We start from the raw sequence: 26,370 nt of genomic DNA on the forward strand, positions 1-26,370 counted from the left end.
CTGGCCGTGCGACTGATCTTCACCCCAGCCGGGGCTGGAGAAGGGGGGGGGGTCCTTGGTTGCTTTGCCCGTCGGCTCCCGTCTTCCTTCCTTCCTTCCTTCCTCCTCCGCCTCGGCGCAGTTCCTCCAACAGCCGCTACGGCACCATGCCTGGCCTGCGCTGGCGTGGCTGCAACCGATCGCGCCTCCAGGGCAGCATCGCCGCTGCCGCCGCGGTTTGTCTACCCGCTGAGGGCCACAAAGCCGACTCCAAGCGAGCTCTCCTTCCCCATTCACGGGCGCCCGGGGCCCACGCGAGCTCCTGCGTTGCGCGATTCCAGCTCCGCCAACAAACCGCCAGGATCAAGGCAGCCTCCTCCGCCCCCCTACCCTTGCGGCGAAGAGCGCATGCGCTCCGGGGGCATCGAGACAAAGTGGCTGGCTGCGCCGTGGCGGGCGGCGAGTGGAAGAGGGCCGCCCTCTCCTGGGGAACGCGGCGTTTGCGGCTCTGCTTTCAGTCCCCTAGGTTGCCCCGGGCAGCCATGTTCCCGCCAAAGCCGTTCGGAGCTGCAAATCCGGTAATCTCATCTTTACGTGGGCAGGCATGACTCTCTGATCCCCGCCGGCCTTTCCGAGAGCTTCACCTTCCAGCTTTCTTTTGCTAAAGAAGTAAGCGCGCTATTTAATGGTGCCGTCGCTCGAGTAAGGATGGAGGATGGTATAAGTGCGCGTGGAAGAAGCGCGATCTCGGAACCAAGCCCGGGTGGCTTTACGAGAGCTTGCTCCATTTAAGTGACTTTGAATGTAATGAGGTTGGGTGCCATCGGATGGAATGACTCTTGGCGACCACATAGATTTTCTCCAGGAGGACGATCTATCCCAGACTTGGTCTTCGTGTGTTCCAACCGTGGACCCATCGCTGCTGCTGCTGCTATCAGGTCCATCCACCTTGCCGCTGCTTGTCCTCTTATCTTTTCTACCGCTTTCCCCAGCATTTAAAAATCTAATTTTTTGCCTCCCATATCCAAAGTATGAACAATTGAGTCTGGTCATTTATGCTTAAGTGGGAACTCTGGGTTGATTTGTTGCCTTATCCGTTTGTTTGGTTTATTGGCTATCCATGGTATCCTCAGGGGTTTTCTTCTACACCAACCAAGCCTCAATACTGTTAATGTTTATTTGGAAGTGAACATAAATGGGAGTAAAATGTTCCTGAAGAGAAAGGAATCTTCCATCATGCCTACTCATAGTCTGGGCAACCTGGGTGTCTTCATAGACATGGGTGTATTTGCTGGGGAGGGGAGGGGAAGGCAAGGCAAGTGACAAAACTTATGTCACATTCTAGTACACATAATTATCTTCCATGACATTCAGTATGATAAAAATTATAGTGCTACATTACAAATCTGTGCTTTCTGTTTTAATGCAATCCACTCTCTCTATGGTAACTACTGTATGATGAGATTTGCAAAGAACATAACATTAAGCTATGTATCATTCCACATAACTTGCTCTGATTTAAGTTATCTTGCATGTGAATAGCAAAAAAATGTTTTCAGATCTCAAGAAGCACACCTGACTTGACACAGATGAAAATTTGGATTGTCATTAGAGATTTATTGACCAATTGATTTCAGTCCCTTCCAACTATGAATCGAAATATGGCCTGAAGATCTGTTCAAGAAAGTTTGTTAAATGTTGCAATTTCAGAAGGATAAGAGTTATAAACATAGCCTTTTGGTTGTCCCAGCAAAAAGTTTTCAGATCTCAGGGTTTTTTTTAATGACTGTATTTGAGAATATGATTTTGGAATTTATTTTTATTTAGTTCTCTTTCTTTGCTTTAGGTACAAATCACAGCTGTCATTGTGATTCATTTTTGAACATCTGAAATTATATATTATACTCTTCCCACAACCTGGAGTTCAATCCTCATGGGGCTCAAGGTTGACTCAGCCTTCCATCCTTCTGAGGTCGGTAAAATGAGGAACCAGATTGTTGGGGGCAATATGCAAATAATGCTTACATTGTAAACTACCCAGAGAGTGCTGTAAAGTGCTATGAGGTAGTATATATGCCTAAATGTTTATGGAGATTCTCAGTCATCCATGTTATGATTGTACTAAAAGTGTTTTTTCAAAAGACAGCTGGACTTTGTTTTTCCTTGAAGACATTTTTGTTTCTCATCCAAGAAGCTTTATATCTTTTGGTGTAAGCCTAAAAAAAATGCTATTGCTCTGTTAAGATTAATTATTATTAATAATCTGGCAGGTTTGTAGGATGTTTCTAATAAAGTTGTTTACATCAGATAGTATCAAGCATTTTGTTCCAGGATGAGCACTTACCTGTGGAATAATGAACCCACTTAACACTAATTACTGGTAAGTATCTCATCAGATAAACCTTAATAGTTTTAGCAACACACAATTCTAATTGTGTAGAATTACCTGAAAAGAGAGGGATTTTAGTGCTTTTAAGTCAGTCTTCTCCTGTTGCATGGGAAAAGTTCACATAGTTTTCTAAGCAACATATTTGGAAATTGTTTGCTCTTGTCTACTTCTTCCTAGAGCTGAGTGTGCCTGGGGTAAAGTCACTCAGATGACTTCCATACCTATGGCAGGAATAGAACTAGTTGGTTTCCCATTCCTGGTACATTGGTCCAATGCCTTAACCACTAACTAAACTATCTTTGGATATTGATATATAGTATCTGAATATGGGGGGAAGAGAATTTCCCATGCCCTTTTTGACATAGCATTTGCACAGCTTTGTTATTACAAATATCTTTTTCTTGTTTTTTTGCAAGGACAGTTCATATTTTTCCAACCACAGATAACTTGGATAGAATTTCTTTCTGGAAAGCATTATGACTCAGAAGTACATAAATCTTCCAATGAGACAACCAGGCAGATGTTTTTTTAAAAAAAACACGTCAAGCATTTCAAAGAGTCATTTGTTGCTCCAAAATCTGCAATTATAATTTACAAAGCTTTACTGAATAAAAAATGTATTTTTCAACATTCCAAGTCAACTTGAAAAAGTTGGGAGCTTTTGTTTCTTAGAGAAAAAGACACTTCTTTCAGAAACAAAAGCTCTGTTGAGATGTGAAAATAAATTTGCAGGATGCAGGAAAATTTCTTTAAATGTTTAAACAGTTTTTCTGAGATCTGGAAGATAATATTGAAGTCTGATATCAATGGCTGAAATATAGCTGTCATCTTCAATGTGATCTGCATTGGTTGCCAATTTGTTCCCTGATTCAAGGTGCTGGTTTTAACCTTTAAAGCCCTTCCTAGCATAGGACTGAGGTATCTGAGGGAGTGCCTCTCCCAAACTATATCTTCCTGCCCAATAAGATCTGGGAGAGATGGCATTGGTGAGAGACTGGGAGAGACTCACTTGGCGAGTCCCAAGAGACATGCCTTCTCTGTCATGGCATCCATCTTATGGAACATTTTCCTCCCTGAAATTAGATTAGCTCCATCCCTTTTGATATTCCAGAAGGCCCTCAAGACTTGGCTATATTGTCAGGCCTGGGTCTCCCAGGCAACCAGAGACTTGCTCAGATTATTCCATTGTTGAGGGAGCTATTTTCCTCTTATATTTTTTCTCACTTTTATGATATTAATATGGATTTTTGTATTTTATATTTTTGTTTTTATCTGATTGTTGAGTCCTGCTCAGGGTTACTTTTGGTGAGAGGGGTAATTATACAATTTTGATTAATAATCAGTCAAAAGATGATTTGTTTCAGGGAGATTTTGAGCACCGTAGAGAAAAATCTTCATGGGACAAAGCAAAGCGCATGGCCTTAAGGTAGCAGCAAGTTATACTCTCTCTTCAGAATTATTTCAGGAAGAATAAGAAATTGTTGCTTCATGGAATCAATTGCCTAGGCATTTCAAGTCATTTTTAAGGATGTATATGTGAGTAAGTGGCAGTATCTTCAGTGATCCCTTAGTACTTGGAGGATAGAAGGCTATAGGTGATCCAAAGGCTATAGGTTTAAAACAATTCCCAGGAGGCAGAATTCCTGCATTGTGGTGAATGCATGGATATATAGTCATTAAGAACTAAATTTGACTTATCAGATACAAGGAAATGGGATTTATTGGCACGCATCCTACTGTGAAGGAACTCCATCTGAAATATCATATGAGTCAGCATTTGAAATGATTAGATGGATTTAAATTCAATTTAGTAGCATTAATTTCCCCTCAGATTCCTTGGCCACTAACCAAAAAAAAAGCAGCATAGGATACAGTGAAGTTGGGGGGGGTAGTCAAATGAACATTCTGCCTTGAGGTCTTCAAAATGGTATTAAATGTTCATTTAGACACAGAAGCTGCAGTCTGAAGGATTAATTTAAATTATTCCACTGACTGGGCTAATTCAATGGCTATAAAGTCATGATCTCCATGGGAACCTTTCACAGTTTCACTAATTGCACATTTCAGATGCTGCAGTTAAAATCTCTTAGAACAAAAGCTTTCTGCTTCATTGGCTTTTTTGAGTAAAATTCTTCTCTAGCAGAGAGAAATTTGAAAAATGTTAGATTTTTGCACTAAGCTTCTAAATTCTTTCAAATTTAGAAAGAAACCTTGTTTCAAGTAGCGAACCAGTAGACACAATTGAACATAGTGGGAGTTGGTTTTCAGATGTGGTATGTGGAAGTCCTAAAGATTCCTAAAAATTTTGGGATGCATCACTAGAGGGGATCACCAGCAGGGAAAAGGAGGTCCAAATTCCACTTACAATGTATAGGATTTAGTCAGACCCCATTTGAAATACTGTGTCCAGTTCTGGAGACCTCACTTTAAAAAAGATATAAGTTTGAGCAAGTGATGGACAACAAAAATGGTGCAAGCTCTGAGGGATAAAACGTATCATGAGACATTGGATGAACTGAATAAGTACAGCCTGGAGGACACAAGGGAAAGGGGTGACTTTATTGAAACCTTTAAATATATTAAAGATATAAATAAGGCTCTGGAAGATAGCATTTTCAGTATTAAGCAAAAATCAAAAACATGAAGGCATAATGTCAAACTGACAGGAGGGAAGTTCAAAAGTAATGTTAGAAAGCATTACTTCATAGAAAGAGACCATCTTCCAGTTTAAACATGCTTGGGATAAAACACCTGTCCATCATCTGTCAAAGATTAAAAGATGAAAAATAAAAAAATATATAAATTTTAAAAAAATATCTCAAAGTGCAGCCTTGAGGACCACTAGTCTTTTTCTGCCATCAGTTTTCTATGGTTCTATGGCACTTCTGAACAGGAATTCACCAACAAAATTGCCTGTACCTGTGTTCCTAAGGAGATATCATCCACAAAATAAATATGTGCTTATTTATATAAGATTTTTATAGTATTTAGGAGAGAGCCAGTGTGGCCTAATGGTTAAGGAGCTGAACTAGGAGCAGTGAAACTACTCTTACCTTAGTCAGGAAAGCCAGCTGGGTGATTTTAGCCAAGTTACATTCTTTATGGGCCAACCACCCACAGAGTAATTCCACCCTGAAGGCATATAACATTTCTACTATTTATTCTCAAAGTAACTAATAGGGTCCAGGCTTCAGCATAAAATATGGGAAACAAATGCAGACAAATATACCAATATTGCAAATAAATTTGCAACTTTTTGTTTTGTCATCTTAAACTCCAGAATGCATGCTTTCAACTTGCTACAAGCACCATACTGTACCGAGCTATCTGACCAATTAAAAGACAGCCTTTAATTTTGTTAGAAATGAAACCCTGCAAAAAAGTATCAACCAATTTGTTAGCAAAAAATATTTAGGAATCCTAGCAATCTCTTTGCTAGTTTACTTATTCATGACATCTTTGGTTAACATTTCAAAAACAAGGACTTGAAAGCTTCATTATTGCCTCATTCATTGCCAAAGCAAAAAAGAAACTTGTTACTCTGAAATTTAATATTTCATGCTTTGAAAAAACCTGTATTTGCTTGATTCATATTGAAAAATAATTGGAGGTGGGAAGTGACAAAAGCAGCATGGTGCCATCACAATAGATTAAAGGAGTGGATGTAGTGTCATGATGGTACAACCTGCTATTGCCATTTTGATGAGTCTTTGATCATGCCAATGCCTCCACACCTTTCACAACTGGCATATTCAGGGACAAGACTTCATTCATAATTACTCCTACACAGAATGTATGGCTTGCCCTATATACAGTTTTTAATTCATAAAATGTTTTAAGATATCCCTATTCATGCAGGTGACTGCATACAAGGAGCCAACACGAAACCTTTGTTTCCTCGTACTTTCAGTACTAGGTTTAAGATTATGCATTGTTGTATAAATTGGTATAGATTGAAGGTTATACTTTTGAATTTAGGAATTGTACATAACCAGGAATCTCTCTCTTGGAGCAAAAGTCCAGTACCAAACAAGGACAGGCTGAAAAATCTGTTGATCTTGCTGTAGATAAACAAAGTGTTCATTGTATTTTCCAAGTAGATATGGTATACTAGCTGAATATTCTCTAAGGTAACAATCTTTCATTCCTCACTCCTGTCAGGAACTATAAAGTTGTTTTGAAGATTATTTAGAATCTCTTCCCAATCCAGAACGCAGCAATTAATCTTACAAATACTGGTCAAAAAGCAGTTTCATATCTGTTCTTATGGAGCAAACTTTCATATGTAAAGATTTGGAAAAGCACCAAATATTAATCACCTGACAAAAAATCTCTTTTATATCATGATTTTCCTGCCATTGTAGATGGGAAGCGCTTTTCTCCAAACCTAAAATAGGTTTAGTGTAATCCCAAATCTCAAAGAAAACCAAACCAAATTTCCTCCCCAAGAAACCCAGGAAAATACAAGGCATTCTCGACCTTCTCATATAAAGACATTCTTGTATTACCCCTATTCTTTGGAGTGTTGTATGCAAATCACCTCCACCAACTTTCATACCACCTCGGATAATTTAAGTGACAGCAATTCATACGAACCTACGTACCCTTTTGTTCATAATTAAATTTACACCTTGGTTTCTCTGTGTGTGTGTAAGTGATAACTCCAGTATAATAATGTATTTTATACTGCATATTAAAATGCATTTTAATATGCATTTATTTATTTAATTTATGTTAAAATAAATAAAATCCATACAATAAACACAAAACCCGCTTCACACAAAATGAAATCTGAAAGCTGCCCTCTTTTTTCTTCGTCTTCACCGAGAGGCTTCTTCTTCCCTAAACTTCTCTGAGCAGCGCTCGCTTCTTGAAAGGGAGGCGGGGTGGGGGGGAGAAAGTTCTGAAAACCGAAACTCGGAAGTCCCACGTGCCAGCCTCCGACGGCCCCCTCTTCTTTTCTTGTCTCTTGCGCTTCCGCGACCCGGCCGTTTGCAGCCTAATGCTTCGGAAACTGCTTCCGGTTCGTGAGGGCCCTGGCTGCCGGGGGTCTGGTTATCGGGGCGGTCTCTTAGAAGTGAGGTAGGGTCGCCGGCGGTTCTTGTCCTTTCTTTGGGTGCCCGATGGGGCTGCCTCGGCTAATAAGCCATTCCTGAAGGGAAGGGATCCCCCCTCCGATTCAGGAAAGGGCAGGCAGCGCGCCGGAGGATCTCCATCCTACATGCTCGCGATCTGCATGCAGGTGGATTTGCTCCCGAGGGGCTTCCGAAGCTCCCAGATAGCCTTTGGGGAGAGAGAGAGAGAGAGAGAGAGACAGTCGCTGTAGTTCGGTTTCTGGCTGAGTTTAACGTGCCAGCCTGGCTCGGTCTGACGGGATCTGTCTCGTAAACTTCTACGCCGCGGGGTGCGCTTTCCGCTTGCAAAGAAAATGGGACGAAAGCCCTAGCGCGGGTTAGGTTTAAAAGAGAATTTTGCTACTACCTTTCCTCCCGCTGCTGTCCCCTGCACAAGAGAAGCCGCTTTCTGCAAAACCACCACGTTGTAGTAAGCAGCTCAAACAGTGGTAATTTGCTGAAGGGACAATAGGGTTCCATGGAGAAAATTCTCTCCTGTGCCACATTGTATTGCATTGGGAGTTTGAAACCGATAAAAAGTAGGTGCTTTGCTTCGAGTAGGGTTCCCTCTTATAAATGGTTTGAGTCTTCATTTGCTTGAATCAGATTCCAGGGGTTATTTAGGCAAGGGGTGTCTGGTCTGTCTGCCAGATATATTATCGTTGGTTAAGGGATTGTTAAACAGAGAGTAGATTTTCTGTATGTTGCTGATGTGTGTGTGGGGGGGGGGCGGGAAATATAATGCATATATATCAACATGCAGTGCATTCAAATCTCTTTTAAAAGTTCTCTTTTTTTAGAGATTTGAACGCATTGCATGTTTTGCTGATCTGTTGATCTGTATACAAGCGATGTGGTTATGATGTTACTTTCTCTGTCACTTTTTGCCCTCTGATTTCTAAATACCTCTCTATTACACATACTTTCCTAGGAGTCTGCTTTATTAAAGTTATTAAAACACTATTGTGTAAAAGAGAATATAGAAGTCTGTAAGATGTTGCAAAACTAATGTCCTGGAGCGCAATCAGATACGTATATATTGAGAAGTAAATCCCATTAAGTGTGTTGAGGATGACACTCAAGATTAAGTATCTGGATTGTTTGTCCTATTATATTTAAAAAAGGTTAGATATCTGGGATTGTCTGACCATTTTTCTGTTTATTTATTTATTTATTTATTTATTCTGTTTTTTCATAGGATTGTTTTAAACGTATGTTAGAAATATGGCCGTATCTCTCATTATTAAATGGGGTGGGCAAGAATTTTTAATAACTACCTTGTCAGAAGAGGACACAGTGTTGGATCTCAAGCAATCACTCAAAGGACTTACAGGAGTGCTACCAGAACGCCAAAAACTTCTGGGACTTAAAGTAAAAGGTAATCTTCTCCTTGACTTTCTTCATTAAGTGAGGTAGCTGTGATAGTGCTGGTTGTTTAAATGACTAAATGTTAAAGCACTTCTTAAAAAATAATATAACATAAACCCTAGTCCCGTGATGGCGAACCTATGGCACGCATCCCACAGGTGGCATGTGGAGCCTCTGTGGGCACGCGAGCCATCGCCCGGCTCAGCTCCACTGCCATGCGCGTGCGCCTCCTGCCAGCCAGCTGATTTTTTCAGTCTCTGGTGCGGGGGTGGGGCGCATCCGGGAGATGCATATGCATGCACGGGGATCTCGCACACATGCGCTGGGCGGGAGGGGGTCTCACGTGCATGCGTGGTTGGGGGAGCACAGGGGGAGCACAGGGGGAGCAGTGTGCCCCAGTGCCAAAATGGGAGCGTGGGAGGTTGCACGCACATGTGTGGGGAGAGCGTGGGGGGTCATGTGTGGGGGCGGGGCATGCGGGGGTATTGCATTATGGGTCTGGGCACATGCGTGCAACCCCCCATGGTCCCCCCACTTTTGGCACATGATGGCAAAAAGGTTAGCCATCACTGCCCTAGTCTAAGGTTTATCCCTCATACCCTGTACAAGAAGCAGACTAATGCTTGTGCAATCAACAATAGTCCATCCTCTTTAACAGAATATTCTGGTGATGTATTAATACATAGATAGCTGTTCAGCTAATTTTTTATATGTGCTGTGTGTGTTTGTGTATGTGATATACATGTGTATGTGATACATATATATCTCCATTTCTTTTCAAGGGAGCTTCCTTTCTAATGAAGGCATAGTCATTTATGGGGAAAAAAATGGAATACAGTTGTAGCATGTTAAAGGGTTAGAAACAACAATGTATCTATCCAACAAATTAAAGAGAAAGACTATAGCTTTAGGCATACTTGTTTATAAAGATCTTGGTTCATTCCCCTTTGGGATTTTCCAATAGTGTATTGGCTGAATGGATTAAAATGATTTATTTATATATTTGTTTCTTAGAGTGACATCCCTTTTTTACTTCATGAACTTAAGGCAGTGTACATACCGTGTTTCCCCAAAAATAAGACCCTGTCCTATATTTTTTTGAACCCTGAAATAAGCGCTTGGCCTTACTGCCATGTGCTCAAAAGCCCGATTGGGCTTATTATCGGGATGTTTTATTTTGGGGGAAACGGTAGCATATTTTCCTTAATGTATTTTCCCCAATCCTGTGAAGCAGATTGGACTGAGAGATATTGACTAGGTCATCGTTAGTCGAGTTTTCATGGTTAAATTTGAACCTGGGTTTCCGTGATTCTTGTCAAACACTTAATCACTATACAACAACTCAAATACTCTTTTCAGAGTATTATTTATACTTGGAATCCTAATAGGATTTGGAAATGCGATAGATGGGACAGGGCCATCCTTGAGCGCACAGTACAAATGAGACACAAGTTGAGCTAGTGTCTCCAAGCATGGCAGATCAGAGTCAGCAAACTGCTAAGTCACTGTTGGGACATGGCTAGTCATCCTAGCTAATTTACCTCCACACCACGTTTATGTTTGTGAATTGGGCAGTCATTCCAGTTGAATGAATAAATTGCTTTTAACATCCAAACAAACCAGAATGTGTAAAACAACCAACGCTTACAAATTTAGCTGTAACAGTCAGGATTGGAGTTGAAAATTATAAACACATAATTTCTAGGTTATTTAGTTACCTGCATTAACAGGAAAAGCTGAAAAAAATATTTTGCTTCCAGTAATGTACAGCTTGTTTCTTAATTTTCTACAATGTTTGTATTGGTTGTGATTGCAGTAGTTTTAATATCATTACACAAAGGAGTAAAGTGCAAGTTAACAGGGATTTCAGCAACCTAGGAAAAACAAATGAAATTGCTCAGGATGTAAGCCCCAGCAGTTCTTCAGACCAGCTGTTTTTATTTGAAAAGAAAGAGAAATATTTGTCTGAATGAAACAAAATAAATACCAAGCTGTGTTAGAGAAGCAGCCAAGAGAATTCTGATTTATTGAAGCCTTTCCAGCATGCATAGCAGGAAAGTAAATAGCAATAGCACTTAGACTTATATACCGCTTCACAGTGCTTTATAGCCCACTCTAAGTGGTATACAGACTTAGCATATTGCCTCCAACAATCTGGGTCCTCATTTTACTGACCTCGGAAAGATGGAAGTCTGAATCAACTTTGAGCCTAGTGAGACCCGAACTGTATGCATGCATGCATGAAAAACAAACAAACAAACAAACATGACATCTTACCTCAGGGTAACTCTGAGCATCTTTCAATCATTAAAAAAAGTTATATAGAAAGAATTTTGTCAACATTGATTTGTTTTATGTGGTTAAAGGGATGTTTTGCTTCATTGACCTTAATGTGTCAGTGACATTCAAAAATGTCATGCAGAATAAGCAAGAAGAGGAAATTGCACACTGTTACTTAAGAAGTCTAATCTGTTTATATTGCAGGCAAGCCAGCAGAAAATGACGTGAAGCTTGGATCATTAAAATTGAAACCAAATACTAAAATCATGATGATGGGGACTCGTGAGGAAAGTTTGGTAAAATATCTTCTTGTTCTATTAAAGCACAGATACCACTTGCTAATGGCTATAAAACTCACTAAAATGTAACCATCAAAATCATGTTAAAATGATGTAAAGAGCCTGCTTTTGTGAAAACTTTCAGTGTGGTCCTTTGTGTAAGTATTTGCCTTTGCACAATACATATTAATGGACCAAATTTATTATTCTAAATGCAGGATTCCTATATAACATGTGAATTTATGGAATGCAGTAACATTTGCTTTCCATTTTATTTATATCCATGTTCTTTTTGTTGTTGGCAGTAGCCTTTAATTAAATGGCAGCTGCTGATTTCCTGTGAGTGTCTATCAATTCATTCAACCATGTTTACTCTGTTAATTCCTATAGTATGAATAGCTATCAAGAAATCATTGATCTGTAGTTTTCCCCCTCCAAGCGCAGCACTCAAAAAAGCCAAAGAGTCGGCTATTCCTGTGACATTCCATTGTACCCTGCAGCCGATTTCTCCAGGTGGTTACAGATCTAGCCATCTTGGGCTAGCACCTTCACTTATCCTCTTGGGAGTTCCCAGGCTTTCATCTCTTCCCATTGCCCTAGCATGAACAAGCGTAATGGGCCAGTCCTGGCTATAGGGGCTCTACACCATTCACTGATTATACTTCCCTTTTTAATCTCTGTGCAACAAGGCTTTGTAAATAGAGTCCTGAAGTTTTGGGGACTGCTCTTCATGCTTTGCTTTCCCTGCCTTCTTTTTTCTTTTCTAAGCCGTTGGATATTTTTATCAGATATGTAACATTAGGTTGTTTTATGCAGCAACAGAAAAAGTAGTTTTAAGAACTTGAATTAAATAAACGTTATTTGATAAACTAAAAAAAAAAAAGAAATCATTGGTCTGGGTTGCAGTCCTTTGATTCTTAAGATCCTGTCGTGAAGGCCATTGGACAAATCCTATTCTCTTTTTCAAGGCCTGTGAGAATGTTCCTACTTGAAAAAAAGAGATTCAGGATTTGTTTCCTTTCTTGGTTTCTGAACAAACATTCCCATTCCTCCTGTCCCACTAGCACTCTTGAAATAGGAGAGCAAAAGAGAGAGGATTGAGATATGTAACATGTCACAAGATAGGGAGAGGGGAAATATTGCCACCAAGCACTTCTACAGCTCCATGATACTTGTAGAAAGAAATTTAGTACAACACTTGAGTTGGGCTGAACTTTTTCTCCCATTGATTGAAGTGGGAAAGATTTAAAAAAATTGGAGCCTTTAATATTAAATGTGTAGACTGGATTTCCCCTTTTCTTCCCACATGGACCAAGATCCAAGTTCTGTGTGAGTTCCAGATGTTTGAATGGTAATCTGAGTTTATTCTTTGCTTATAAATCCCAGGATTTTTAAATGCTAAAAAGACTGCAGCTGATTTATTTGCAGGAACAATCAAGTAAGAGTGAAGGGATGCTATGCTGCAGCAGACAAATCATTTCATAGTAAGCCAAGGCTCCGTGGCTGTGTGGCTGCTTCTTTATTTCTTTTTTCTTTTTTGGGTAATCCACCAAATTAGGCAAACACATGACTATTTCTGTGCTAATTTGTTTAAAAAATTACCTTCATTATAGGAAGATGTCCTCGGGCCACCTCCTGATAATGAAGATGTAGTCAATGATTTTGATATTGAAGAGGAAGTTGTTGAAGTAGAAAATCGGTGAGTCACGGAGTAATAAGTGAATGACTAGCTAAAAAAACTACAGCTATATGATGCTTATATTGTTTGTGTTTAGGGAGGAGAATCTGCTGAAAATCTCCCGCAGAGTTAAGGAGTACAAAATAGAAATACTGAATCCTCCAAGAGAAGGGAAGAAATTGTTGGTCCTTGATGTTGACTACACATTGTTTGGTAAGTCATTAACCTTAGGTTGAAACTATTACTCGCTGTTTAATGTTGTATATCTTGATTGTTTATTACTTTTACTGTCTACTTTATAACTCTTACAGTATGGTTTACAATAGGGGTGTCAAATTCAATTTCATTGAGGGATGCATCAGGGTTGTGTTTGACCTTGGGGGGCTGGGTGGGCATGGCCGGGGTGGGCATGACCAGCTCAACGTCACTCATGTCAGGGGCACCTGTGGAGGCCCAAGTTCTCTGCCAGCGAAAACGGGCTCCCGAGCTCCATTTTTGATTGCGATGGCCTCCTGCATCCCTCTTCCCACAAAAACAGCTTGCCAGGGCTGCCTGCGGCCCTCCCGAGCTCAGTTTTCACTGGCAGAGGCACTTCAGGCCAGTCCTTCACTGTTTCCAGGGCGGCCCCATGGACCAGATCTAAGCATCCCACGGGCCGGATCCGGCCCCTGTGCCTTGAATTTGACACCCCTGGTTTACAATAATAATTACTATATTTCAAATAGTGATCGTTTGAATAGTAGCAAGCAGATCATGGTGACAACATAAAACCATAAGATAGCAAGCAACATGAAACAAACGTTTTAGGCATCTTTTGAAAAACCACCAGTGAGGGGAATATAAACATATTTAAGTGAAATAATTTCAATAAGTCAAATTGATTATGTAAATATTTCATCTGTTAAGAGCCTTGGTGGCGCAGCAGACTAAAGCACTGTTAAGTAACACCAGCTGCCTGCAATTACTGCAAGTTCAAATCTCACCAGGCTCAAGGTTGACTCAGCCTTCCATCCTTTCGAGGTAGGTAAAATGAGGACCCGGATTGTGGGAGCAATAAGCTGACTTTGTATAAAAAAGAACACTGCTTCGGGAGGGCCCGAAAGCCCTATTAAGCAGGTATATACAAAAGTATGAAGGCTATTGCTTAACGCATTGTAAGCTGCCCTGAGTCTCCGGAAAAGGGCGGCATATAAATCGAACCAATAAATAAATAAATAAATCTCCTGTTACCTGCTAATCCAATGGCACTTAATCCACAGCTGTAAAATATGTTCTCTAAAGCTAATTGTATACATATGGTTAGTTCTTTGGTAAACATATGAGTCAAGACTTTAAAGATAAAATGCTGAACATAAAAGCAAGCAGGCAGTCAATTGGTTGCAGTCATGCTTTTTAAATGTATGCTTACTCTTTATAACGCAGGGGGAAAACACTGATAACAGTAATTTCATATATCATATCACAGTAAGCATTATAAATCTCTGTGAGATAGCTTTAATTAAGTAATATTTAAATTCAGATGTAAACAAAAATCAGAAATCAATAGATCAGTTGAAACAATGTGTACAGATCGTGATTCCAGGTAATCAAAGTTTAGCTCCCTGTTTTAGATGCAACAGAGATAGAACCTAAACTAACAAGAATCTATGCTGACGATAGTATATGTAAAAAAAGGTGAAAAACTGGTGATCAAAAATCCCCAGGCAATAAACTGGGGATCAACATTGAAATCTGATTTAGCAACTTGGGTGTGTCACATCCACAGGGTAGTTATCTTATTTTTTTAATTAAAAGTTTTACTTCTAATTAAAAACGAAATGAAAAGTAAGAGAAAGAAAAAATGTAGGAAGTACAAAAACAAAATAGAAAGTTCCTTTGCAGCAAATATAAGCAAAATTACAAAATAATCTCTTAAATGCTCTTTCTTTTCTATTTTCCAGGATTTTTTTCCTAATCACCCAAACCACTTTTTCATTTTATGCAATACGTTTCTAGGGGTTTCCAGACAGCCATAAATGTAATGTTTTCTCTCTAAGCAAAAAAGTTAATTTAGCCATCTCTGTAAGGATTTTTTAAAGATTTTTTTTTTATTCCACCTTTATTATTTTTATAAATAACTCAAAGTGGTGAAGATACCTAATATTCCTTCCTTCTTCTATTATCCCTACAACAACAATCCTGAGAGGTGAGTTAGGTTGAGAGCGAGCGCAACTGGCCCAAAGTCACCCAGATGGCTTTTATGCCTAAATTAGGGCTGGAACTCAGTCTCCTGGTTTCTAGTTTGATGCATTAACTGCCAGACTAGTTCCAATATGTTCACCAACTATTACTCCATTGTAGTACTTTTCCACTTTTAAGCTTGCAGTAATCTCACTCCAGTTATCATATATTTTTAAAAATCATTATTAGGCTGGTATAAAGTAATTTAGTTTCACTCTGTGGAATAGTGATTCTTTGTATTGAAGTGAGGAGGCAGTGTTTTGCCTTAAACTACTTCAGGTCTGGTACTGCAGAAGAAGACTCCAATCTCCCCCAAACTAGCTGAAATGGAACCAAGGCTGTTCGGCATTGGCAATTACTGTAGGGATTGTCTAGACCAGGTGTGTAGTCATGGCGATGTGATGTGTCATATCGGGACTTTTTTCCCTTTTGCTAAATCGGGCGTGGCCACCGTGTGACACATCCAGCCTGCAAGCCGAGAGTCTGACAGCTCTGTCCACACTGTGTTCCAGAAAACCTCCAAGACACACTGTAAAATTGTTTATAGGATTCACTAAAACTGCCCATCTTGGAAGACTTTTTTGGTGCTTTTACTCCAAGCTGTCCAGCTTTAGCTCATAGTGAGGAAACTGCATGTAATGTGGCTTTAAGTAGTCAACATGGGAAACCTTGGTCACAGTGAGAGCACTCCAGGTTTGATGGCATAGCATGGAACTGATGGTTGCTATGCATATAGTTCCGCATTTTGATGCAATATTTCGAGCAGTATACCTTTCAGATAAATTTAAATTCTACCTATCAGCTGGTATGGAGGTAAGAGATTGGAATTTTTCCTCCTTTCCCTTCTCTGCAAAGCTCTGATTTGTAGTATTTTAGGCTTTTTTTAAAAAAAACTGCAACTAGCTTAGGTCAGAATGTCAATCTACAGGGATGATGTTCAAAGAAAATTTGAACGGAGTCAAATGAATCAGACAACTTTCTTTTCAGATCACAGGTCATGTGCAGAAACAGGAATTGAGTTGATGAGGCCCTACCTTCATGAGTTTCTGACCTCTGCTTATGAAGATTATGATATTGTGATTTGGTGTAAGTCATTTACTTTACAAACAGAAATGATTTTATTACTTGCCATTTTTATTTGCAATGCATGAGTCTGATGATACATATTGAAACTTATGTTTCCATCTTTTTTTGGTGTTCAGTCTTTCTGTTACATTTAATCCTGCTTAATTTTGGGCAGTTGGACAAACTATGTTGACAAAAAATACAGCTTGGGGAGGGGGATTAGAAATTCCTTTGGAAAGTAAACCAGAAATACTGCACTTTGCCCAAGACATTGGGAATGATACATTATTCATAATTGGCAGATTCCCTGTGCCTTATCATTCCTTATTACAAACTGCTTTGAAAGCTTTCCTTGATCTCCAAGTAGCGTAGTTGCTCTGGTCGAAGAGCGAGAAAGAGGTGACGGGGTGTGAATCCAATTTTTTAAAAAGATGTGCAGTTTTTAGATGGTTCTTTGAATCTAGACCATGAGGCATCACTCTCAGCACTAGTTATTGTGTCATTTATCTATTATTCTCTTGGTCTTCATATTTTATAAAATTATGTCTTAATGCTTCCTCCTGATTTATATTAAAGTGAATGTTATTAAAGTGAATGGACAATAGAATAAGTCTATACTTTACATATACCCTTTGGATTGTTTCTATATTTATTGATATGTTCATTTATTCATTTATGGTGGTATTATATGTTTTCTATCTCTATCGACAATCAATTGGCTTCTAGCTAGGAGTTTTGATGCCTCTTCCAATACATCTGAGTAGTACCAGGTTGAGGAAAGCTTTCTTAGAAATATCCAGAATCATCAAATAAGTAAAACTAGCTGCAGGGATGCACAGCTTCTTCTTAATAACTGGTGGGCAAACCCATTTGGCTTGAATAGGTAGGGTGATTTCTTAATAATAAGAGAGTGAAAGCTAAATTTAAAAATATCAAAATAATTACCCTTATTTTAAAAACAGAACAACTTTTCATTTTATAATTTCTTTTTCTACTTCAGCTGCGACTAATATGAAATGGATTGAAGCCAAAATGAAAGTAAGTATTCCATATGCCTTTCTCTTTATAATGTTCTATTTAGATTGTTTAGAATTTGTGTGGTTTTTAAAATGATCTATTCACAAAATTCTAAATTTACTTTAAATTAGAATACCAAATTCTGGTGTTGATAAACTGACGTAAGTAAATCCATTGGCTTAGATCCTTACATTTCCACAAATAATGTATTTTAATTCTACAGATGGGAAGTTCCTGCAAATAAATAGACAAGGAGTTCATTTTTCACCAATTCTCCATTTATGCCTTAGAAATATCCTTGTTGTTTGAACTATTTGGAAGGTGGTCTTGTGAGGTGTAGAGGAGCAAAGAAATTGACAAAAATTAACCCTCTTTTTAACCACAGGACCTCAATTCAGTCAGATTATTTTCTGAATAAAAAGGACCTTCCTTCTGAGGAGTTGAATTCTGAATCCAGATCATTGGAGAACTTTTCGTAGGAGAATTCATGGGATTGTTATTTCTCATATATTTCCTAGTAAAGATTAACAGCCAATGTACTCTCATATGTTGGCCTATAGTTAAATGCCAAAATAGTAGCAGAGTCTTGAGTTAAATCTATAGGAATCTAATAACTACTCACCACCAGTTCCTGAAATCATCCTACATTTTTCCCTTCTGGAGCAGATATTTCCCAATAGATCCCTCAAACCTAACCTGTAGACATAGTTCCCAGAGAAACATTCCCATATATACATCTGAAGAATGGGGAAAATAACAAGAATGTCCTTTTCTTTGCTGTGCCCATTTTTCAGCCCAGCTGGCTTCTCACCATATTAAATAATGTATTTGGCAGGACTTCATGTAATCCACGACATAATTTTCCAGAGGTCCTAATTCAGACAAAGCCATGCAAAATCACTCTAGCTTGTCACTTACTCAGCTCCTCACAGACTATATGTAAAAAGCCTAAACCTATTTCTATTCCTGCAGCCTGTTTGGAACTACAGGAATAATGCAGCTGTATTTGCAGACCACAGTCAATGGCTATGGTTGGTGCATTGGAAGTTCTGGAAACAGGATGTATGGCCAGCTTTAGACACTGCCAATAAAAATAGGAGAATGTTGTTTTATTTGAAATATCTTAATTGCTTTCACAAATTGGGATATCTGCATATAGCCATGATAGAAAATGTGTCCTATTTTTAATCTTTAACAATTAACAGTTTGTGAATGTATAATCAGGAATGAAAGAAGGTATTTTACTTAAATGAGATCAGTCCACTATAGAGTTTCTCTGTGAAAGAGATGGGCAATTCTTAAATATGACAATTAGTTTAGGTGATAATAGTAGTTGCAGACGAATCAAAAGCTACCATTAAGCAGTTTATCTTACTTTAAAACTACCATAACTTTGTGTAATACTTAATAAACTTGTTCATAAGATTTGTGCTTTTACATGACATCATTGAACATTCTTAGCTTTTGAATGCACTGAGCACTTCTATATAAACATGGGTAGCACTTTTATATACAATATACAGTATATAACCAAGCCCAAAGGACTGCTAGGTGTTTTGGCATCCCATTCCTGAAGCCAAGCACATTTTCAAGCATTTCCCATCAAAACATGGTCTCTGACTTGACAATAGTAGTCATTCCAACTAGGTGCAAAAATGAAGCTGTTCTGATGTATGGAAAGAGCACTGTCTCTTGTAAATAGTTTGTTACACACAAAAAATGTCAAGCTGCTCAAACATGTTGATTTAAAAAAAAAGAAATTGTTAAAGCACCTTTTTCTTTGAACATTAGAATGGCCTTTTGTAAAGTAATCTTTTTATATTTCCGATCTTTTCAAAATGTGCCTGTAAATAACCTGAGAAATAAAAATAAAATGAAGAGTGTCTTCTATTGACTATAATAACTTAGTAAAGCAGCCAATTCTGTTCCTTTCATTGACTGCAATGCCACAATTTGTAGGTACAAATTGGGCAGCCTATACATTTTTATAAACAAACAAGCAAACAAGGCCTGCCTGCCTTCCAACCCTAACCCTTCACAGTCTCTCTCAAGAGAGGAGTGGACATTTATTTTAACATGTTTTAGCTAGTATTTTTTTTATCTCTCTTATTTGTTAGGCAAATTGTTTCTGGTTTCTGAATTACAGCAGAGAGGAAGTTAGTGCACAAAATTTCAATCATTGTTCTTTTTGCATTTCAGGAGCTGGGAGTAAGCACCAATGCAAACTACAAGATAACCTTCATGTTGGATAGTGCTGCCATGATAACTGTGCACACCCCAAGGCGAGGCTTAATTGATGTATGAGCAATTACTTTTCTATAGAGGGGATATTTTCTCAATTTTTAGAAGTCTGTTTATTTAGGTAGTCTTATTTATTTATTTTATAAAATGTGGATTAAGCACCCAATGACTCCCAGTCAAACCTTTTCCATCAGCACTATGTCTAAAAGATTATTGTATGCAATCCTCAGGGATTAGAGTATATAGTTCAGTTATTGGTATCTCCAAAGTGGGAACTCCACAGTAAAATAATTTAAGGAGCAATCATTTTAGATGATTGAAGTATTCAATACAAATGTACACTTTTAAGGACTGTGCAATTTGTTTTGTCTGCTTGAGGCATCTGGATTGCAGTATATATCTTGTAGAAAGGGAGGGAGATGCTTGAACAACTTTAAAAAGTGAGACAAGCTGCAGTTAATTCTCAAATTTCCCAAATTAATGCTGTGATGAATTACAGAGTTGGAGATCTTATCATCACATATTTCATTTTAAAGATTACTTTGGAATAAATTCTATTAAATTCAGTGATATGTATTCCGAGATAGTGAGTAGACAATTGCAGACTTAAGGTTCCTAAAATTGTTTAACTCAGGAATTTTAACTTGATTTTCTTCTAACTTTGCTTCTATAGGTGAAACCTCTAGGAGTTATATGGGGCAAATTTTCAGAGTTTTACAACAAGAAAAATACTATTATGTTTGATGACATTGGTCGAAATTTTCTGATGAACCCACAGAATGGACTAAAGGTAATTTTTTATTTAGAAAAAAATATCAGCTGACTAAAAAAGGTAAACTCGGGTAGATTTATATTTGAACAGTTTTGATGCTTTCATTGGAACCAGTCTTCAATCCTGCCAGCATTGTTGCTACTAGGAGGGTTGTTTCCTTTTTTTTTATGCCACTATCTACATAAATCCCTCTATTATGTTAAAACAACAGTATGGGGACATGGGTTCTGTTCTGAGCCTTAGTGGCTAAGTATTCCCAGTGATGGCTAACCTTTTCCGGACCAAGTGCCCAAAGCGCATGCGCGCACCCCCCCCAAAATGCAATATGCACGCATCCCCTGCATGCGCTTCCCGTATGGATTCATGGATTCCCTGCATGCACCTTGACCCTCATTCATGCCTGCATGGCGCACACATGCGTCCCGCCCCACGCATGCAAACCCACGCATGCTTGCACGGCCCCCTGCATGCGCCCCACCCGCCATGCATGTGCAGCACAGACCTGAAGACCAGCTGGGGGCAGGAGGCAAGCGCACATGCACAGCAGAGCTGAGTTGGGGCGATGGCTCGCATGCCCACAGAGAGGACGCTGTGTGGCACCTCTGGCATGTGTGCCATAGGTTCACCGTCACGGGTATATCCAATCTGATATCGGAAAGAAAGACTTAAGTGAACTAGATCTCCGTGATCCTATTCCAGCACCTCACCCACTGACATCACACTGTCTTTCTACTTACAATAATTTCACCAAGTTCTTTTAGAATTTGTGCAACTACTTCTGAGTAAGGCCACATTGTACTTTACTATTAACTTTTGGGTACAGAATGTGGTAAAAACCGTTTTGGTGCTAGCACTGATGCAATTTTTTAAAGTGCTCTTTTTTTTCCAGCTATGGAAAATATGGCAGGTACCCCTGATGGGCAGTAGCTAGTTTGGAGGAAGGCATGTGGGATTTTAACAAAACACTATGTTAGGTATGTTAAACCTATTTAATACAAATAACAAGAAAAATCACACAATTTTTCCAAAAGCTGCTACTTTTTTGGTGGCTGTGGGTTGCCTTTTCCTGATTCAGAATGCGTAAAGCATTTCAAATCTTCCCACAAACTTGTCCAGAATATTAATTTGGTATATTATGTGCACAATAAAAAATGGGGAGCTGAAAGGCTTACATAACACTTTTTGTTAGTTGATAGGAATTAAGGAGTTGAAACAAGTAAATAAATAATATAGTATATAGTACTGCAGCTTTAGCTGCTGTACAACAACTATTTTCTGATTTATGTAAAATATATATGTAATGGCAATTGTTTGATATAATTGAATAATTCAACAGCAGCATTTTGTAACAGCATTACTGTTATTTTGCTAGTAACTGGTAGAAGTTTGTACCTGCTGGTGTTAAAATATTCCTGTCAGAAGGGTTATTTAATTGGGGATAAATTTGTTCTGAGCAGAATAAAAGTGTGTGGCATACATGTTCTGAAATGACTGGTAAAATTGCAGATTTGTTTCTTCCCATCCTCAAATTTGACAGGACTTTAGGAAGATGTTTTACTTGGCTGTCACGATGCAAGCTAGTATTGCCTTCCTAATCTCTCTAGTTTTGGGAAAATATAGCCAATGAATGGATATAACCTTAAAATCAGTGATCGTATGGAGGGAAACTTGATAGAGCGCAACACTGACAGAATAATAAAAGTGTTTCCTTCTGGGGGAAAAAACAAGCAGTGTTCAGATTTTATTGACAGCAAGACAAATTGTGGGTGACTGCTTATGGGAATGTTGCTGTAGGAGGAATTAAGACCAGATGTTTTACTAGATACAGCAAATTTTAATTAGCTGTTCCATAGAGCATTAATTTATTGTCATCAAGGCTTAATAAACATGACAAGTGGCTGGGATAAGTTTTATAATCCTCTTAGAAGGACATGGAACCTGGTTGAAACTATTGCAACAAAGGTAATAATAGTTCCTGTTCCAGTTAATTTTTGTTCTTTGCAATTAAATTTACATGGTGTACTTTTTCCTCCTCCTAAGTCACAGACTGTTAGGTTCATGGAGAAGCCAAACCTGTATTTATTTAATTTGGTAGAGCAAGTACTTTGAATACACAATTCTGTCCCATCTCAAGCTGCCCCTGAGGATTATCCAGAAGCTACGGCTAGTCCAGAATGTGGCAGCGCAGGCAGTGTTGGGTTTCTCACATTATGCTCATGTGACCCCACTGCTTTGCAGACTATACTGGTTACCAGTCAGCTTCCAGGTGAATTCAAGGTACTTCAGGGTTCTCATAACATAGGGCCAGGATAGCTGAAGGATTTCCAATCTCCAATTGTTAATGTTCCCATCCAATACGGTCAAGTAGAATGGGTGTGCTCTTGATCTCATCAATTAAATGGCATCATCTTGTGTCATCTTCTCTGTTCCAATGCCTGCCTTTTGAAACAACACCCCCTCCCAAAGTTCATATGACTCCCATCATAATAACATTTAAATTGAGACAAGTTGTCATAAGGCTATTTTCATCATTATAATAGAAGAGAATATACATAGCTCACAGTTGAGCTATGGAGTCTTTGGTACTCTCTGAGATTCATTCAGAAGGGGGAAACCTCACACTCACTAGCACTGGTGAAGTTAACCTAATCATGTAACCAAATATCTACAACAAACAACCAAGCTCAGAGAGCACCAAAAACTTCATTCTCTCGTGGGGGCTTGCATATATTTGATTGGAAGGAAAATAGTGTATTATAGCTCTGCTACAATCTGATGACTGTACACTGGAGGGCAGTCTTGCTCTCTAAGCAACAAGTCAGAGTAGCCAATGTTCTCTGTGAGAATGATGCAAAATGGAAAGCTGGTAAAGTTAAAAGGAAGTTTATTTCTGGAATGAGCTTGCAGTAAGTGATTACATTTGAACAATAGTCCATGCAGTACTGTTTTTGTGTTCCTTTATCTGACATGCAATTGTATTTTCTGTCCAATACATAGAGGCAATTATTTACACTAGTTTAGCTGGTTTGAATATAACGGGTGTTGTTCAACGTATCTAGCTGATGCAAATTCTCAAATGTAGAATGCCAGGCTTCTGTACTCTCACATGCAAAACCTAGTGGCAAAACCTTTTTATGGCAAGAACAGTTTTTGTTAGAAAGGTTCAATCAAAGTCCCATGCAAAAGGAAATTATTCTTGCTCTCAAGTTGCAATATGCTGCCTCATGGCTAATTTAAGTGCGTGTACAGTATTAGTAAAAAAAATATATTATGAATCTGCCTGGATCTTTGAGTTGCTGCATGGATATGACTAGTACACAGGAGCATATCCAAGGTCCTTTGCACAGGATGCTCAGGATTTGTTGATCGTGGTGAGAGCGTAAGAGATCATTATGATCTGAGGTGGGAGGTTGGAGATTGGCTGAATTTAAACTGTGCCACTGATCAGCTAAAGCTGATCTACGAGATTAGGCTGCAAAATAGACCATCCACCATGTTAGTATACTCTTTATGTAATTAACCCCCATTTTATTTTTTGGTCAACAGATAAAACCCTTCATGAAGGCACATTTAAACAGAGATAAAGATAAAGAGCTTTTAAAACTTACTCAGTATCTCAAGGAAATAGCAAAATTAGATGACTTTTTGGAGTTGAACCACAAACACTGGGAAAGGTAAAGATTATGTAATTTGATATATAAGTGAATTAGGATTGGTCCTGAGATGTGTATTGCCTTAAAATTGTTAGAGAAGAGTTGCATCTTTGGCCATGAAGTAAAGTGCACTTGTGTTTGTTTTTTAGAATTCACATTCAAATGTTTAGGGAAATGAAAAAAAGACAATCACATGTTCTGCAACCAGATCCACATCTTTTTCTTTCCCTGGTTGAATGGAACAATTTGAAGGGAAGTTGTAGGTATGCTGAGTTGAACTTAATTTCAGTCCTTCCTAGAATTTGGCTCCTCAGTGCAATAGACCATATTTACAGCACCTCTTCAGATCTTCCTTCTCAGTGCCAAGAGATTTGGGAAAAATGTGTTCATCACACATTGCCTTGTAAGCTCTCTACAGATACACTTTTGAGTGTCTAAATAGGGCCAATATCATAACTGGAGGGTTGAAATGAAGCTGCCATTGCCAATCTGCCAATCAGCAGACTGTCTTCAGTGACCTTGGTGGAATCTGGTATCTGTTCTGTTCTTTGTTGGCTTTGGTTGAGGAAATGGGATCTCTCAGAATTCTGTACATGACTTGGCAGTACATGAGATTGAAGTGTAGTTGACTCAAGTGAAAAGCCATACCAAGCCCTTTACTAAAACTGTGAAGGAACATTATCCAAAGTGATGTGCTATTTCCCTTCCCATTATGGTTCTGAAGGCTACATGGTACCCAATCTGAAATGAATACATACATTAATCCAATATATATGTTTCCAGAATATCAATCAGCTCAGTAGCAGTTGTATCTGTTTGAAGTGCCCAGTGTTTCTGATTATGTGCATCATGTTAATGGGGAATTATATTTCATGTTATAAATACACAATGTTTTGATTTCTTTCAGGTACCTCTCAAAGAAACAAGGACAGTAATTTTAATTTTGTGATGCTGAAACCAAACAGAAGATAGAGATCTTTGATCCTGTATAAGCTAGAATAAAGTAGTGCTGGACACTGACTTAATCCACTTGAGTGACTCTTACACCTGGCCTTTTGGTTTGTACTGGTCTCTTTCGTGAAGATCAGTGCTGACAAAATAAAGGAAAAGTAAACTCGGAGATAACCTTATCTCTGAGACTATGTAGAACAATCTCCTTCTTACTGCTATTGTAGTATTGCCAAAAGTTTGAAGATTGTATTGTTTTTCATGGGGTGGGGGATAGAAAATAATTATTCAGTCTATCAGTACTGTAAATCAATTTCCAAATTCTGATCTTGACCATGGAGCCAGTTTTTTTGTATTCTCAGTTTGAGAAACAAGTACATTTCATGTTATGGTATTTAAGTTTATGAATTATAAATTGTCTGATTATGTAATGGTTTGTTAAGTGTTCCTTTTGTGCAGGAAAGCACTATCAAGAGGGAAATATACCTTCATGCGCAGATCTCAATGACAAGATCCTTTATACAAAATGTTTCAAATAAGAGAAAGGATTTAAACCTGAAGAGAACCAGGATTAACTTCTTAAAAGATGAACATTTGTTGTTCTGTTCTAAATTAATCTTCTTCAGGATACAAGTGCTGTCAGTGACAACATTCAGCAACAATTGTTCTAAAGCATCACATAATTTGTGCTGCTTTAGCCCACACTGTGGAAGTATGATAAATATTGACCGATAGTCCCTCACTGTGCTATTCTTATGCTCAAAAGCAGGTTGCCTGTTTCAAATTAAGATAACAAAATAGTTCTGAAGAAAGTAGAACAGGCATGCTAATATGAAAAATGATAATAAATGCATTTCTTAAAATTGGTGTCCTGTCATTCTTAATTTTATAACAGAAACTCAGCTTTAAGGAGTTAAGTAATATTTGATTTTAATGGTCAGTAGTGGTTCAGTCTTTGTGATATGTTCTTGCTTGAATCTAAGAAACTCTTGAGGGAGACATGAAACATACATCAGTCATTCAGAGACTCAAATGCTAAGATGTGTTTTTTGGTGGATTCCTTTGCCACTGAGCTATGGCTTTGCCAGAAATTCAAAGCACGAGTTTAGCTAACAATTCAATTGAAACATGGATTGTTTCTTGAGATCAGCAGAAGTAAAACCTCTAGGGTAGGGATGCAAACCATGTATATAGCGTTATGTAAATTGGAATATGTTTGATTGATCATGAGAGGGCGGATTCTGTGAAGTAAGGTGGTTGGAACTATGAAAACAATGATACATTGAGAAAACAAAGACAATATTTATAAGCTTGGTTACTTTTATGAGCTTAAACACATAAACTTTACCTCATATTGACTTTGCTTAC

General features: G+C 38.5%; 2 protein-coding genes across 8 annotated transcripts in view; one reads left to right on the forward strand and one right to left on the reverse strand.

Annotated features, from left to right (window-relative positions):
* RNF145 (ring finger protein 145) overlaps positions 1 to 409 on the reverse strand; it is an 85,603-nt gene extending 85,194 nt beyond the window's left edge. Inside the window, exon 1 of the mRNA XM_034401385.3 lies at positions 1 to 409. The gene's annotated coding sequence lies outside the window, so the exon portion shown is untranslated.
* Positions 388 to 25,865, forward strand: UBLCP1 (ubiquitin like domain containing CTD phosphatase 1). Of its 7 annotated transcripts, none has more exons than XM_087887536.1 (11): positions 388 to 917; positions 8,681 to 8,860; positions 11,335 to 11,426; positions 13,022 to 13,107; positions 13,184 to 13,299; positions 16,294 to 16,392; positions 17,372 to 17,409; positions 19,588 to 19,686; positions 20,303 to 20,419; positions 23,948 to 24,075; positions 24,962 to 25,865. In XM_087887536.1, exons 2-11 carry the CDS (start codon positions 8,707 to 8,709, stop codon positions 24,987 to 24,989), a joined length of 957 nt encoding a protein of 318 aa, XP_087743662.1. In that variant the 5' UTR covers positions 388 to 917; positions 8,681 to 8,706; the 3' UTR covers positions 24,990 to 25,865. The 7 variants fall into 7 exon arrangements, with proteins under 7 accessions (XP_087743662.1, XP_034257289.1, XP_060544470.1 ...); XM_034401398.3 differs by lacking the exon at positions 388 to 917 and adding an exon at positions 7,320 to 7,450; XM_034401403.3 differs by lacking the exon at positions 388 to 917 and adding an exon at positions 7,414 to 8,021.
* The last annotated feature ends 505 nt before the right edge of the window (positions 25,866 to 26,370 follow it).

This window comes from Pantherophis guttatus, chromosome 2 (genome assembly GCF_059756535.1).
Source record: "Pantherophis guttatus breed Tessera chromosome 2, ASM5975653v1, whole genome shotgun sequence".
Classification (NCBI taxonomy): domain Eukaryota; kingdom Metazoa; phylum Chordata; class Lepidosauria; order Squamata; family Colubridae; genus Pantherophis; species Pantherophis guttatus.

Coding starts and splice junctions, on each gene's coding strand:
- UBLCP1 (XM_087887536.1), top strand. CDS start 8,707: ATGGCCGTATCTCTCATTATTAAATGGGGTGGGCAAGAATTTTTAATA. Junction 11,427..13,021: donor GGACTCGTGAGGAAAGTTTG/GTAAAATATCTT, acceptor CCTTCATTATAG/GAAGATGTCCTCGGGCCACC. Junction 19,687..20,302: donor CAAGGCGAGGCTTAATTGAT/GTATGAGCAATT, acceptor TTGCTTCTATAG/GTGAAACCTCTAGGAGTTAT.